General features: G+C 43.4%; 2 protein-coding genes across 2 annotated transcripts; both read left to right on the top strand.

The window, feature by feature from the left end:
* Positions 1-350: 350 nt before the first annotated feature.
* On the top strand, positions 351-1,757 carry LOC146181917 (uncharacterized). The gene has a single exon (XM_084576906.1). It carries the CDS (start codon positions 439-441, stop codon positions 1,060-1,062), a length of 624 nt encoding a protein of 207 aa, XP_084433032.1. The 5' UTR covers positions 351-438; the 3' UTR covers positions 1,063-1,757.
* A 386-nt stretch (positions 1,758-2,143) lies between these two features.
* Positions 2,144-7,395, top strand: LOC146181916 (BET1-like protein). The gene is made up of 3 exons (XM_084576905.1): positions 2,144-2,246; positions 2,689-2,745; positions 5,583-7,395. Exons 1-3 carry the CDS (start codon positions 2,169-2,171, stop codon positions 5,751-5,753), a joined length of 306 nt encoding a protein of 101 aa, XP_084433031.1. The 5' UTR covers positions 2,144-2,168; the 3' UTR covers positions 5,754-7,395.
* The last annotated feature ends 9,584 nt before the right edge of the window (positions 7,396-16,979 follow it).

Genomic DNA, 16,979 nt, shown 5'->3' with positions numbered 1-16,979 from the left:
CATCCGCATCGCGTCCGTCATCCAGCTCAAGAAGTCCAAAATGGCGAGCTGTGCTGGTGCGTCATCGTCGCGATGAATCTCCGTTCGGCTATGGTTCGGCTCGTTATATCGGGTTAAACTGAAAGCTACCCCTGCCAAGCAGAACTTCCATCGACCCTAAGAGGAAAAAAAAGGCCCACCCAAGCGCCTTCAACAGCGGACGCAAAGCATTTCAGACTGCCTCCCTGCAAAACCCGGTAACATAGTTCTTCCACGACTTATTTTCCACCCTGCGCGATATTGAAACGAAGCAACTGCGTAGACAACGTCGCAGTTGTCCGCAGCAATTCCCTGTGATTCTGCGTCTGAGTAAAAAAAGTAGAAAGAATAGGAGCGCGTGATCTGTTCCCTCTGCGTTCGCTCGTCCAATTTCGACATAAGGATTGTCGTCCGGAGAAAATGGCCACCATCTCGCAAACAGAAGTTCACACCACTGAAGGCTCGGATCCGGAGGTTACCGGCAACCGAGTCGTGCTAAAGTTGAGGAAGCCAGCCAAGAACCGACGCCACGTCGCCTGGCACGAGGGCACCGTCGACAACGAGCACTTGGACCGGCGCAAGTCAAAGTGCTGCTGCGTGTACGTCAAGCCGCACAAGTTCGGCGAGAGTTCGTCCGACAGCGAGGACGAAGAATGCGAGCACTGCAGCGGCCATGTCGAACGTAAACAGAAGAAACCGCCACCCTCCGGTACTACGACAACAGTCGAAGATTCGGCGATCGGCGCTGTTGCATTGACGCACGCCGAAAGCGAGGCTGGCGGTGCTGCCGCGCCGCCGCGGTCGGCTTCTAGACGTCGCGTCGTGTGGGCCGCGGACACGGTGGACAATGAAAATATGAACAAGCGCAAGTCCAAGTGCTGCTGCATCTTCGAGAAGCAGCGAGAGTTCGGCGAGAGCTCGTCGGACAGCGAGGCGGACGACTGCCCCAGCTGTCGCGGACATAAGGAGAAGTCCAGGAAGAACGCGAACCCCACCGATCCAGTTCAGGGCAATCCGGTCATGCTACACGGCGATGTCTCGTGAACTGAAGCCCCGTTCTGCACGATTGTGCTCCCCACCGTTTTAGCCAAGCCGCATGTATGCAAAGTTCTTGCTGGAGGAGTGGAAGAGATGTCAAACTACGAAGTAACAGGGTTCAAGAGCCTTTTGATGACAAGGCACTTGTGCTGCTTAAGAACGTTGGTAGGGTCGTGCTCGAATAACTCGCCCACCGACCTCCCTGTTTGACTACATAATGACTTGTGCAGGTTTTTTTCACAGTATCCCATACTTAACGTATCTTCAACTTGAACGTATGGCTAAACAACCTAAAGACTTTGGTTCAAGGACCAGGTTGCATGCATCCTTCGTTCTTTGGAATTCTTTGTATTTCATGCCATGCTTGCCCCTAGTGAGGCCCATGATGTTTGCCAGTGCAACGCAGGTATGATTAGTTTTCATTTCAAAGAATTGCAAGTGCACAGAGTCTGTGATAGTTGTGTTGGCAGGTCTGTTGGTTGTTATTTATTGTTCAGGGGTGCTTGTCACTCGACTTGATTGCACTCAAAGCAAAACCTGCTGTCACTGCCTCATGCTGCCAATGTAATGAAATGCTTTGCTGGATGGGAAAAAAAAAGCCAATGTGCTTCATCAGCCTCTGTGCTTCATCAACCTCTGTGCTGTATAGAACTTGTTGCCAATAAATGAAAAGAATTGAAAAGTCCCGACATTTCATTGCAGCTATCTGCACATAGTAAAACATTGTTTCAGTGTGATACGGCTGAGTGTAAATTTGATGTTTCAGCAAAATACTGTTAAGACAATCCTAAATTCCCTCATCCGCTTTGTTCTTGCAGCTGCTTCAATTATTTGATTGGCCCTGTGCTATGCTAGTAACTGGAGGTAGGCATAAAATAATTGGTAAAATGACAGATTCCAGTGCAAAAGTGCCATTTTTAGTACCGGAAGTGTGTTAAAATGACGGCTGTCATTTTTGTTAATGGCATTTCATTATTCGTGTGAAGTTTTCCCAAGTTTTGTTCTTTCCATGCAATAACAATATGCGTGTGGAGGAGTTACAGCGCCGAGCTAGCCTGATGACGGCAAAGATGATGATAGACGCCTTTGTGTTTCTGTCGATTTTCAGAACAATGGAGGAAGAACGCCTTGAAATGGAAAACAGGCGCTTGGCCGACCATCTGTCCAGTCAGGTTTCTCACCTCAAGAGTGTAAGAGTGCAAATCCTAATTGATCTTTTCTTCTTTGTAAGGTTAAAAGCCTTTTTGCACAGCTATTTTTTATATATATAACCTGATTAGGTACACTATAACGTTATGCAAGAACAAAGTGTTAGCATTATTTTTGTCTTAACTCAGCCGTATGACCTTGATGCAGAGTGCTTATTGGGCAGGAAACAGAGCAATGTAATGCCAATTTATTGCCTATTTCTTCATGTCTAGTTAAGATCGGGAGTACTACTAGTGCAGCTCGCAATATTATCATGTGTATTTTACTCTTGGCAACAGTCTTGGGCAATATTTTAGTATGCCACGAGAGCTGTTATGCTATATTAACACACCCAAACAAGAGCCTAGCGAGAAACCATTTCCCTACCTGCTTATTTTCTTAGCTTAATTGCTCCAACTGCTTGCATCTTGTACCTGTTCCCAGCTCGCCTACGACATTGAAGTGGAGACCAAAGAGCATAACCGCCTGCTCGGAGGACTAGTGAGTCAAAGATTCAAGGTTCCTTGTGTTGTTACTAGTGTTAGTTGATATATGGACGCTCTTAATGTATATAGGCACAGCAATGATGACAGTTGATAGCACAACCAGCAGCAGCTGCATGTCGTGCACCTAGCAGCTGACACATTTATTGCTACTGGACACACAGCTAAGATTATTCGCTTGCTTTGAAGCCAGAAACTGCTGTCAGATTTCTCTTCCTTTGCTTCAGAAAGCACTTCTTGCTTGTTCCAAATAAGTTTGACAAAACCTGTTGCATCATTCCTGATTGGTAAGGTTAAACTCCTTTGGGACCAATCAAAAAGGGGGGACTCTGAGAGGTCTTTGATAACACACACACATATATATATATATATATATATATATATATATATATATATATATATATATATATATATATATATATATATATATATATATATATATATATATATATATATATATATATATATATATATATATATGTGTGTGCAGGGTGTCTCAACTAACTTGGACCAAGATTTTAAAAAATTCGGTTAGCCCTAGTACAGTGAAACCAATTCAGAGCTGTTCAGAGTTGCCTATGCTAACTTTCAGTATTTTTTTTCATTCAGGTAGCTACGTTGTTTCCATCAAACTAGCGTTTATGCAAAGTGATAATTTTACCAGCCAAAAACGACACCTGGCGAAAAAAAAAAAAAAAAAAAAGCTTTCTCGTGACTGTGTCGTCACTTTAAAGCCTCAAGTCGCGCAGAGATAACAAAATCTGCTTTTCTGGGCCATGCTCTCTATGATGAAGCTGGTTGTACGCACTCGGCAAATGATTTAAAGTAACAGCTGATCACGTGACAGCATTTTTTGAAGGTCTATAAATAGGGCGGCGTAAGTCGCAGCGTGATGAAAACAACGTAGCTACCTGTTTTTCGAGAATATCTGCAACTTTTGCATTTATACTTTTTCTCTCAAGCCAATAATTACATAAATAGCTGATTATTCATCACTAATTAATTAACTTAACCGTATTTTGGTCCAAGTTTGCTGGGACACCCTATACACACGTGCATATACGCGCACGCACACACACAAAATATTGAAGTGCCAGAAAAATCATCATTATTATAACCGTTAATAACACTGTTATAACTGGGGCTAAGCTGAAACAAGAAAGGAAATGCGGCAAACTTGAGTAATTTTAGTGAGGGGATGTTGCTTACAGTTTTCACTTATTTGGAGGCAGAAACATCTGTAAGCTTTGACTGCTGCATGGAAATCTTGCCAACATCTCTGCAGTGCTTCCTTCTGCTGCATGTAGCAGTGTGAACGCTTCTTAGCAAAGAATAAAGTCTCGCAGGGACTTGATCATTCTTAGGATATCGTGATATGGTTTGGCTGGCACGGTCACACTATTTTTAAGTTGTTGTTTCCTGTCAGGGTTGGCACTCGGTGACCAAATTCGATTTTTATAACCGATAATCTGCTATTACAGCATTGCTATTTTATTTTAACATAGTACACATGGTAAAACTGACAATGCTTCAGCTGTCCACTGTTATATCCAATGTGTTGTTCAAAGCAGTATTGCTATAAGTGGGTTTGACAGTTATATATATATATATTTAGATGCACCCACGTGTGATCTTGTTGTGACATATACTAAAATGTAGCTATTTAGATGGTCCTTCCAGCACAAAACGTTTTGCTTAAATATTACACATGACATGGCGAAAACAGGCTCTTCTCGCAAACATGACTAAAGAAAAAATTTAAAAAGGCCATGTACATAAAATGAAAATCTATAATAAAAATTCTGAATATAAACAATGCACTGCATTGGCCCTTTCCTTAGTGGTGAAAATTCGGTATGCCTGTCCGTGACAATTAGTGGCCACCACACACTTCCTACAGCAGTTCTCCTAGCTGCACCAAAAAAGTGCAATGAAGCCAAATTACCAAGAAACTAATATATTATGTGGCAAGTGTCCACAGAAAAAATGTGACAGATACTGTGCCTTTCCTTTCCTGTGAAGCAGTTGTTATTATATGGCAAAGTCCTTCATGAAGGCAAGCCAAATTACCAAGAAACTAATATATTATGTGGCAAGTGTCCACAGAAAAAGTGTGACAGATACTGTGCCTTTCCTTTCCTGTGAAGCAGTTGTTATTATATGGCAAAGTCCTTCATGAAGGCATGCCAGTTAGGCTGTCAAACTCAACTCATATGGCTGATGTTCTGGAAAAGCCACCATACATACCAGAGCTTCCCTTGTTGAAGCTTTAGCGAATAGGGAACACAGAGTGAGCACACATAACTCGTCAAGAGCAAACTGAAACTGAAATTGTGCTTACCGTGGAACTAGTTAAAATTTCAAGCTGACAATCACCTGAATGATCACTGGAGCTGAAATTTGTGCTTGTAAAAGCGTCTTCATACTGTTCACTACAGCTGTTGTAAAAAAACTCGCAGTGGAAGCAGCGGAATCAGATGACTAACTCTGAATTCTTAGCTAGCCCAGATGCAAGCTCGACGGAATATCTGTTGACATTTGAAGCCACAACACTCCAGGTGATTTCTACTGTCAAGTCGTCGACTGCTGATAAAGTGAGCTACATGGAAACTGAAACTGCTGGTATCAAATTAAGTTCTAGAATGAATGGAACTATGCGTTTGCAACATTTCATAACTATCGATAATTTGTGATCGGTGGCCTATGGGGCAGTCCTCAAAGAGCTAAATGGGAGTTCAATTTCTCCCACTGCACTGAACGAATGCTTTTATTTCTGATGCTTGAATTTTAAATTAATTAATTAATCACTGGTTCCGCTGCGTGTTCTGCACCCAGGGCTGGGACTTTGATGGATCTCAAGGCATTCTCTCGGGCAGCATGGGCCGCGTGAACAAGATGCTCAAGTCTAACAAGTCCAATCGCCGTCTCATGTGCTACGTGGTTCTTGGAGTAGTCGGGCTGGTGTTACTGGGGTACACACTTGCCAGCCGCGCGACGCGTCACTGACGTCATGCTGGCAAAGTACTGGTCCTGTACAGACGTGCGAGATGTGCACTTCTAAGCAATTTGCCTTGTCCCAGAAACAGCGGGCATCCGCGCAAGTCACTGGTCCAACGTTTAGTTTAACCTTACAACACTGCCGCCTCTTACACCGCCGCAGATCTGTAACACGCATAGCGGTCGTAAAGGCAGACAGAAGCAGAGCATTCTCATATTTCCCAATTTGCAGTTTACTCTACCTTGTTAGGAATATTACGGGACTTTCGTTTCCTTTCTGCTAAAATGTATGTAATGCCTGTTTTATATTTTTTGGCAGTAAAATTTGATTCTAGGTTCCCAGGTGTGCTTTTTACATTTGCTGATGTTTATTTTAGTCTGAATTATCTGAAGAAAACACCTTTTTCCACTCCAAATGAAGAACAATGTAAACCTACCGGCTCTGCAACAAAACGGCCAAGCAAGTGCTGAAAATTGAGAAATTCCATCACCAAAGCATGAAGTCTTTACTGGTAAAGTACTGAGTGCATCTCAAGCCTTTAAATTATGCTTTATTAATTTATATTAGTGAGATTGAATAGATACTATTGGGGGTACTGGCTAGCTACTATTAGTATTTCTCCAGCTGTCATTGTGTGTGAGCAAATCGGGCCTTACGTTTCTCGTGAAAATGTATCACGAATGCTTTAAAGGGTCTATGCAGATTTGAACTCTCTATAAAAATCACAATCTGTATGGGTGATATGAGTGCGCAAATGTACAACTGCAGTTGTTGCTGGAATGAACACTGATAAAATCATGCCATAAGGTAATAGTTGCACTTTTTTTTTTTACACAATTTTGAGTATTGTAGTGGGGACTTGAGCTCTGTTAGTACCAGTATATTTCTCCAAATGAAAATGAACCGAAAGGAGGAAGTTAGATCAGAATGCTGGTCTTTTATTCTACATACATGTAATTAATATGTAAAAATCACTGATATTCTCGCAAGCCCAAAGAGTAGCATCAAAACATTTCTTCTGTTCTCAAGTTTCTGTCGATGTGGTGACTTTGCCAGACAAGGTTGTTTCACCTTTGTACGTGTGCTGGCTGGCTTCTTGTCAAGAAAAATGTACAAAGAAAAAGTCTGGTGCATCGTGTATACTGCCCTTGTTATGGGCATCACAGATGTGTTGCTTCAGTACACATGTGCACAAGGTTCAGGCAGCAGCAGTAGCAAATAAACATGATAAGTAGAATTGAATACTGCATGAACAGGGCTTACAAGCACAGGTTTATATTGCTTTTTAATAGCTTTCTTTGGGATGTATTATAATGAAACATCTTCACGTTTAATGCAGAAATTTAAAAAAATTTGTCTGCAAACTCGGTTCCTTTATGTTGTAGTTGCCTGTGCATCACAACATTCTCATATCTCTAGGCCTGCTTTCTTCATGCAAATTGTCAATATTTATTTCATGATGTTAGTTACAGAGTAACTATACATACAAGAAACTAGGTGGTGGCGCAGTGTTATGAGTGGTATTGCTTTCACTTTTAGAATATTTTACTTTTTATTTGGTATTTCAAAGTTTTATGGTGGATGGTCAGTATGTGGCAGCCTGTCACTTCTTTGGCAAGCATGTTGAAATAAAAGTTATAGTGGCCGACATCGATGCCTGACTGCCCCGTGCAGAGCTATTGCCAATAACTGAGCAACAGCACCTCCGTTTGCTTCGTGCACGACAGATGGCGCCACTGCAATCAGCACAACGGTTGATGATGATGATGTTAGCTATCATCATCATCAACAACCGTCGTTTCTGCTGCCACGGCCTTGCTCGGGGATCGGGCGCTCACATATGTCGCATGTTTTGTGTTTTACAAAGGCATTTGCTAATGCATGACATACGGTGACTTCAGTGTGTTGCCCGCTCTGACTGTGCATCGCAGGATTAACGAATAAAGAAAACAATAACTGGGGGTTTACGCATGGCTTAAACCTAGTTAAACGAGTGAAAGCTCTATTCAGCATATAATTTGGTTTGGTTTAGCCAGGTCGTACAGCTCAAGCTTCACCTTTATGGTAGTCGCGATATCACGTTTAACACCGACTTTCTATCATTCCGCGATCTTTTTTTTTTAATAATAATAATTGGTTCATAGGAAAGGGAAAGGCGTGGACGCCTGAACCGCGACGTAAGGGAAGGGAGGAAGGTGGGAGTGATAGTGGAAAGAGAAAGGGGAGCCGTAGTGAAGGGCTACGGAGTAATTTCGACCACCTGGGGATCTTTAACGCGCGCTGACATCGCACAGCACACGGACGCCTCTTCGTTTCACCACATTATTCCGCTATCACGCCCTTTCAGTGTAAGGTGCTACATTATTGGAGACACTTAAGCTCATCCTTTAAGAGTATGACAAGAGAGCGTAAGCTACCAGCCCACATATAAATGAGAAAGGTTCAATGCTGCTGAAACTAATGCGGTGCGAAAACATTAGCTGCCGGTCACATTGTCCGAACGAAGCAGTATTACTTCCTGTTGAGCACCACAGATGGAACAGCCGGGGTGGCGCAGTGGTTACGGCGCTCGACTACTGTTCCCAAGGACGCGGGATCGAATCCCGGCCTCGGCGGCAGCTTTTCGATGGAGGCGACAAGCAAGGCGCCCGTGTGCTGTGCGATGTCAGTGCACGTTAAAGAACCCCAGGTGGTCGAAATTTCCGGAGTCCTCCACTACGGCGTCTCTCATAGCCTGAGTTGCTTTGGGACGTTAAACCCCACAAACCAACCAACCAACTCACGCATTCCCCTTCACTCGAAATCATCTTAAATGCTTCGATACTCTGTCTTTGCAAAGTGTCTTTTGCTCCATCCAGCACCTTAGTTTGGGTGAACCTTACTACACAATGGTTATCCCTTGAGTCCTGTTGAGCGTCTTCCGTGCGACGAGATCTTTAACGTACGCTGACATCGCACAGCATACGGACGCCACTTCGTTTCGCCTCCATCAAAACGCAGCCGCCTCACAATATTTTACAAGAAAGGAAAGTGGACGTCACCTGAAACTGCGCGCTGTAAGAAAGGGAGGAAGGTGGGAGTGAAATAGAAAAAGGTGCGAGGTGGAGGACTTCAGAGTAATTTCGACCACCTGGTGGTCTTTAACGTGCACTGACATCGCACAGCACACGAATGCCACTCCATTTCGCCTCTATAGAAACGCAGCCGTCGGCGGTCGAGATCGAACCCGGGTACTCCGGCACAGTAGGCGGGCAACTTGACCGTTGCACCACCGCGGCAGGACTCCTGAGCGAAGTTAAATAGTATTTGTTGTTCAAACTCATTGGGGCTTTCTTAATGCTGCGCATTCTTGGATACATGGCCGAGAATTCGAGACAGATGTATCAATCTCCCTCGTAATAGAAGCGTATCGGGGACGCTCAGCAGGAAACGCTGATTTTTCGACCAGTTTCACCCTTGTAGAATCCCGGCGCCATTCCAGCAGGAGCAGGCAGTGTGAAGAGCGCACCGCGACATGTGCGCTCCTAACCCTCCTAACATTGCATCAAAATGTCACGTGACTCATGATGTTAATTGAGTCGTTTTGAACCGATCGGCGTTTTCAGTCCAGCGCTCCCAAGCACTTGCGTTAGTGCGCCCTTGGCGCTTGCCGTACCGATCCCGAAGCACTCTCAATAGTGATGCAAACAATCGATATATATATATATATATATATATATATATATATATATATATATATATATATATATATATATATATATATATATATATAGTTAAGTCTCTATCACTAGTTAAAAAATCTACCGATACATATATATATATATATATATATATATAGTTAAGTCTCTATCACTAGTTAAAAAATCTACCGATGCTTCTCTCGATAACGCTATCGATTATCGAAAGTATTTTCGATAATACCCTATTGAAAAAATCCATTATAAATTTCACACCGGATTCGGTGTGCCGATTTACTGTAGGGGCTGAACCGGAATGAAACTGGGCGGAGCCGCGATTCCGGAATTTCCTGTATGGGTCGGTGGCCCTAGTTTCTGAAGGAAATAGCGGCCCTGGGCTGGAAAAAAAAGAGCGAGGAGATAGAGGAAAAAAATTGCGTTTTCCGCACCGCAGACTGGCGTTCATGTTTCTCCTCAGCGTAATTTCGTAATTTTTTCTCGGGTGTAGAAATTATGATCGTGCTCAAAGTATGATTGCTGAAATATATATATATATATATATATATATATATATATATATATATATATATATATATATATATATATATATCTGTCTGTGTGTGTGTGTGCGTGTGTCTGTGCGTGCGCGCGTGTGTGTGTTTCACCGGTCATCCTATCAGCACGCTCAATCTTTTTCCTGGCTATCACGGGCAGTTACAATGTCCCTCATCTTTATAACGCATCGGTTTTTTTGCAGCCCAGATGAAAATCGAGGTGCCATCTCCAGCTGGAAATGCAATTTGCCAGCTGGAAAAAAATAATAATTTCTAGCTAGAAAAATTCCAACTGAAGATTTTCTAGCTGGAAATGGCATTTTCCAGCTGGAAAACAGAAATTTCCAGCTGGAAAATTTCCTAGCTGAAAGTTATCCCAGCTGGAATTTTCCCAGACCAAATTTTCCAGCTGAAACTTTCCCTGCTGGAAAATAGAAAATCCAACCAGATAAATGTAGCAACAAATTCATTAAGGAAGCCTAAGTTAATTTACTAGTGCTGGATGTTTTGTCATCGTCTTAGAATACAAGCTTGTTGCTACTACAGAGATGTCTGGCACAATAATGCGTCTCATATTGTACGTTTTGGTTTCACATGCTGCCAGAGGAGCAAAGGAGCAGGACGTCGGGTGGGGGTGAGTGGCTGCTCCCGGTCCTAGCCTTCGGCCTTTGCGGCGGAGGCTCTTTTGTCAATGGTGTTTTGGTATCTGTTGTGCATGCCGTCATTGCACTCGCTGCTACATCTGTGACGTACGACGGCTGTTGCGACATGCGTCTTTTTCTTTCATTTAAGGCAAAAGCGTTTAACAGCTTACGGTGGCGTCCGCAGAAACTGTGCGATATGTGTCCGCGAAATTCCGCGGAATGTCGGTGGGGCTCTGGTATATAGCGACCGACAGTTGTAGTTAGTGATAGATAATGATAGTGATGATAAAGTATCTCGACTCTCTCTAGAAAGATAGGGAGAGCTCTCTCACTACTCGATCGGTGGTGCTGTGCATGGGTTGCTACTAGTAGTTTGCTCAGGTGGTAACATGTAGATGCATGGAATTCGTCGTGAAGAGTTCGTGCCTTCCCAAGAGTGAAGCTAATTGTGAAAGGTGTAGCGGACAGAAAGATGGTGCGAACAGTGTACAGGTCTGCACGAATAAAGTTTATTTGTCGTGCAATTAAATGCTGCTACGAAATACGTTTTCTTCATTTTATTGCTTACATTTTTATCTACCCAATTATCCATAACTGAATTTTTGTTTTGCAGCATCACCTGGCCATCTGACCGCTTCCAGCTGTAACTGCTGATTTGTTGTTTGTTGTCGCATATTTGAACCTTCCATTCACGCAATTTCCCTGTGGTTGTCTGGCAAGCGTCTGTAGCGCAAAAAAGAAAAACAGAAGTGCATTGTCTGGCTTCTCACTGACCTCTTATGTCGCTTCATGCATATTTCGCCCCCACTTGCTGCCATCTCAGAAAGAAATGAATGAAAACAGCTGCTCTCTGTGACATCTCATTTTGAGAGCTGATGTTGACAAGTGCCCAAATAACAATAAAAGCTCGCACTGCGACATCCACTTTGCAAGTACTGATCTACAATTCGGGTGATAATAGAAATGGTCGGAAATCTGTAGTGTGTTCTCCCATCGTCACGTTTGCTTCGATCGGCACAGCTGCACCACGGTCTGTGAATGAACATGATCAAGTTTTCTGTCGAAATATCTAATTCACCTAGACGTGCATGGCTCGCTAAAGTTACGCAGATATGCACAGCATTGCTTGTATTTCTCTGAAATCTATTGGAATGTAAAAATACGTGCAATACACGGAGATACTATACTAAAAGGTGCTGGGCCTTTCAGTGTTGAGAACAGTGCTTTTAACCAGTCGCTGTTATCTTTTCAAACATGCCGTTTGGGATTGGCGACAGTTGCAACTAATCGTTTGCAAAAATGCAGTGATAAAAGTCTGTCGATACCATTAAAATAAATTTAGTGGGGATGTATTTTATTTCAATTAAATCTATCATTGCGTTTCACGTGATGATGTAATGCGTTAAGACCTTCTCAATGCACGCCTTTAAATTAAAAAAAAAAAAACTTGTGTGACACGCTATATTTTGTACCCGTCAACATTTCTACACTTTTTTGCCAATAGTGACACGGGAGTCTAGCACATATTTTCATTAAACCTGCACTGACGTTTCCAGTATTTGTAGAGATAAAATCAAGCATTTGAAAAATACGGGTCTGGCCGGGAATATGGACAGACAAGTAGCAAGGACACAAAACTAGCTGTTACGGAAGCCTTGCTGAACGGTGCATTTTCGCCACTGTTTGTACAATTTTCCTTACACCTGTGCGGTCACGGGTGGATTTAGCAGTCTTCAAGCAAGATTCGCGCATTCTATCAATATTGCGCCACCGGTTATCAGATACGAAAGAAAAAAAACGTGTCAAGCCGTTAGTAATCGGTCAGTAGATTGCAGACTCGTCCACATGTGACCACTGGTGCTTTTGAAAGAACGATGGACCCAACAATGACACTGCAGTTTTTGTGCGCCATGCATGTTCACCTGTGGCTATACTAGGGAAGGAGTTCAGTTATAGACTGTTTACAATATGCAGACGAATTACAACCTTGCTCGACTCATATTCAGAAATGTATTTGCACCATTCTAAAGAAGCCTCGCAACGAAAAGTTTGGAGATGATGGCCGAATTCTGAGTGCGCTGTCGAGAATGCGACTTCTGTGATCACACTGTCGATGCGAGCCTGACATATGGCGTTTTTTTTAGAAGGCAGGCTTGTGTAGAGACGCGGCTACCTTTATCATATCTATACAAGAAAACTTTAGCTGGGGAGACGAAGAAGTTATCAAGGTTTGTTTTTCATGCTAACGGCTGACCATACCACACACGTATTTGCAGGACGCTCGGCTAATGCGCTCCTGGTAGGCTGGCAGAAACTATTCAGTTGGTGCCATGAATTTTGTGCTCCTACTAATAGCCATGACCGGTGAGTCACTGGGCTAATCCTTCGAAATGCATAAAAAGAAATAACTTATCCTCTTGTCCATATTTTAACGGGGTTCTGAGGAAAAATAGAATTAGGCTTAAGTCGACGGTACACGGCGTTCTAGTCACATACAGGGTCTTGAATATTTGGGGGCTGGGATTTAAAAAATTCCTATGCAAAATCTGCTGCCCCATTCCAGCTGAAATAACGTTCACAAAGTAGCAAAATATCGTCTACGTTATCTGATAAGTGATTCAACATCGGTACTTGCCTAGATTTTCCGAAATCGAGAAAAAACTGATCTCGGCGGCGTGCACAATTTTCGCAGAAGAGAGTCGAAAAGCTATTTTGACATGATGCGTCATCTGTCGGGCAGCGAGGCAAGCGCGCTAACGGCCGGGATGGAGCTTGTCTCACTGCTCGCCAGATGCCGCATCATGTCAAAATAGCTTTTCGACTCTCTTCTGCGAAAATTGTGCACGCCGCCGAGAGCAGTTATTCCTCGATTTCGGAAAATCTAGGCAAGTATCAATGTTGAATCACTTATCAGATAACGTAGACGATCTTTTGCTACTTTGTGAACGTTATTTCAGCTGGAATGGGGTAGTAGATTTTGCATAGGAATTTTTTAAATCCCAGCTCCCAAATATTCAAGACCCTGTATATCTATATCTATCACTTTCACAGAAAAAAAGGTGATTTACAAGCTAGAAAAGGAAACAAAATTGCAGGGGGGCAGTCGAGTTTGCTTACGTGCAAAAATGAGAAAGCATTACATGTTCCGTGCATAGTTTCGTTATGAGTTCTGCCTTTCGTTGTTGAGTATACCGTTGGTTAGTTGCCGTTTCTGTCGGTAAAATTTAGGCGAAGTCAAATATTGGGAGTCAAGAGGCCAAACTACGGGTGACCTGCCCAAATTTCGAAGTCACCATTGAATTGGCCATACTCAAATTAGGTTACACACCAATGTTGATAAAATTCGGACGAAGTCGAATCTCGGGGGTCCAGGGAGACGAACTTTGGAGATAGCCCACGTAAGTTTAGTGGTTGAAGAATTATCTATACTCGAATGAGGTTCGACACCAATTTTAGTCAAATTCTGAGGAGGTCAAAATTTGGGGGTGTAGGGGACAAATTTTGGGTGCGGCCCATCCCAATTGACAATACTCGATTTAGGTTAACATCAATTTTCGTGCAGTTCAGAAGAGGTCAAATTTAGGGGTCCAGAGGGGTAAATTTTGGGAGTGGCTCATACAAATTTAGATCTCACTATCGAGTTGCTCTGTCCACGCCTCCCATGAACCAAGAAATACTTTAGCATCAAAACTGACTGCTTATTATCCAGCGGAGAAATACACGCGTTGTATCACCATCCATAGTTAGCAACTGCTGTTTTTTTTTTATGTTGTATCCTGCCGGGACTGCCAAGAGTCAGTTGGCAGTGTCAAATAAATAAATAAATATTGTTCTGACAGACTTCAATTCCCTTCCGTCTACGTTCCTTTTCCGCGCCTGGATTACCTACCCTCGGACGAAACATGGGACGTAAGGGTCGTCCGTTGTTGGAGAGAAAAGCATTGACGTTTGGACATTGTGAATTGCTGCTAAGTAATGATATTAATTATTTGCTAATTAGAGGTTCTAATTTGTGTATGGCCAAGTAGTAACGCTAGATAAAATGATTCAGTTGTATAGCTTAGTAGTAATGCTTGTAGGGCTACTTAATAGTGATAATGTGAATTTAAGTAACTATTCACATCATGTAATGTCTGGCTGCTGTCTACTCTACGGACATGAGGCGTCGCGTAAGCCTTTAACTATCACTCTGAACGAATGCACCCGGCTTGCGACACGAAGGGCAGCGGTTTAATCTGCTTGACGACCTTCACAACAATCCTTTTTCCTACTTACTAATGCTGTTTGGCCGAGGCAGCGACGCTGAGGATGCCGTCGCAACCCTCTCATGTCCCCTACCATCTCGAATATGAAATTACCTGATTGACCGATAGGTTGATGACCTTCCAAGGTCACGTGGCAAGCGCTGACTGGTCGGTGAGTTGTCTGACGTCACTAGTCCACATGGCGTTTCTGGACAAATCAGTGAGTTTTGTGACACATTCAGTTTCTAGCGCGAAGCTCTACTTGATCAAAGCTGTAAAAACCGAGATATATCTCCTAGTCTGACCTTGATTTCACCTTCAACCTAGCAGAGCAATAGCGTGTCTTATAGTATCATATTGTCAGCGTGTCATACCGTATAACCTAGTTCTCTAGCACTGATTAACTGAAAATTCTGAGATATAATCAGACCGGCCTTGATAAAAGACTTCTCTCCCATAAGCGCGCAAACTGAAATGTTCGGCAAAGGCAGATCGCATTTGTAACAATCGATCACGCTTATTCAGGCGCGTGTGGTATACCAACCTCGGGCAACGACCTCCAGCATGCGAACCCGGTGAGCGGCCCATCCAAGTACGAAGAGCTTACCAAAGATGACCTTGGAGACATTGCCCTCTCCGTAAGGCGGAACGAGGCGGACGCCATCCCAGTTTCCGGTGGCACAGGCCGTGCTCTGCCACCGCTGTCCATCCCGGGGCTGCCCGGAACCTTCGACGTGTCCGGTAGTCTGGCGTACTTCTTTCCGCAGCCTCCATCCAAGGTAGTCGGGAAGAAAATAAGCACTACAATGCATTTATGTCTCATGCTGCGTAGTGAGGTAGTAGCGTCGGTTGGAGTCACGGGGTTGTTTTTTTTTTCTTCTTTTTTCACAATAACGCATTGTACACCCAGTCTAAAAAACGCTACAGAACCGTGTCAAAAATACTACGAACTATTCTGAGGTTCTGCCATAAACGTCAGGTTTTCTGTAGTTCTGAGGTGATTTTTCCCAGTCGAAAAAAACTACAGAAATGTGTCAAAAATACTACAAAATATCCTGTAGTTCTGTCGTAACCATCAGATTTTTCTGTAGTTCTGTAGTTTTTCTGTAATATATTTCTGTTGTCTGTAGTTCTGTAGTACTTTTCTGTTGTAACTACAGAAATTTCTGATGTTACTACAGAATGTCTGTTGTCACAACAGGTTTCCCGTCAAAAACCGCACATAAATTCTGTCGTAACATCAGAAAATTTTCTGTAGTTTTTTCCGACTGGGTTGTGTGATTTTTCTGCAGTAGATTTCTGTTGTCTGCAGTTCTGTAGCACTTTCCTGTTGTAACTGCAGAAAATTTTGATGGTATACCACAGAATGCTTTGTTGTCCAACAGGTTACCTGTCAAAAACCGCACAGAAATTCTGCCGTAACTCGTTTTTTCCGACCGGGCCGCCTATTGTACCCCACCGTTCTTGGCGGGTGGAAGAGCACATGAGCAGAACGCCTTGCACACCACCACTGATGAAATTTACGAAGGGACGAGTCGACGACGAGAGGGGGCGCGCGGTGCATTCCAGGTCCCGTTTGATGAGTCCAGCCTTGACCCAGCCGGTTACATGAAATTGACAACTGATGGGGTATAGGCTCACATTACATGGCAATTATAACCGCTGTCGAGTCGGAGCCGAGTTAGAAGAGGGGAGAGTAGATATGAGAACCTGTTTAGACCTGATGCCGTTGCGCCTCCAGGGACCAGCGGTAAAATCCTGCCATCTTGGAAACCAATTTTTCAGACACGCACGCACCGCACTGCTCGACGTTAGGAGTCTGCAGTCGCGCAAAGCGAGCGGGGTCTGCTAAGGGTGTGAAAAGCGATATCATACTGATAGAAATTGAATAGCCGATGATCCTCCTGCAAGCATTTCGCATCTACCTTATGTGGCATCAGAGATTACGAACGGCCTCCGTGTCTTCCCTGTCAACTCGTACACCAGCTCGAGCATGAAAAGCAAATATTACAGACCGGCACCACTTTCCGAACCCTATGAACGCGTCACCAGCTCACTCTAAGAACTGGAACTCTTATTTCAAGAGTCAAACAGCCTAATTACTCCTGCAGATCT

This window comes from Amblyomma maculatum, chromosome 8 (genome assembly GCF_055883805.1).
Source record: "Amblyomma maculatum isolate TAMU_Amacu chromosome 8, ASM5588380v1, whole genome shotgun sequence".
Taxonomy (NCBI): domain Eukaryota; kingdom Metazoa; phylum Arthropoda; class Arachnida; order Ixodida; family Ixodidae; genus Amblyomma; species Amblyomma maculatum.
Note: the sequence above shows the minus strand (reverse complement) of the source record. Positions and strands in the feature narration are given on the sequence as shown.

Excerpts from the sequence above, each read along its gene's own strand:
- LOC146181917 (XM_084576906.1), top strand. The coding sequence starts at position 439 with ATGGCCACCATCTCGCAAACAGAAGTTCACACCACTGAAGGCTCGGAT.
- LOC146181916 (XM_084576905.1), top strand. The coding sequence starts at position 2,169 with ATGGAGGAAGAACGCCTTGAAATGGAAAACAGGCGCTTGGCCGACCAT. Across the intron at positions 2,247-2,688 it reads AGGTTTCTCACCTCAAGAGT|CTCGCCTACGACATTGAAGT; the intron begins GTAAGAGTGCAA and ends ACCTGTTCCCAG. Across the intron at positions 2,746-5,582 it reads ACCGCCTGCTCGGAGGACTA|GGCTGGGACTTTGATGGATC; the intron begins GTGAGTCAAAGA and ends TTCTGCACCCAG.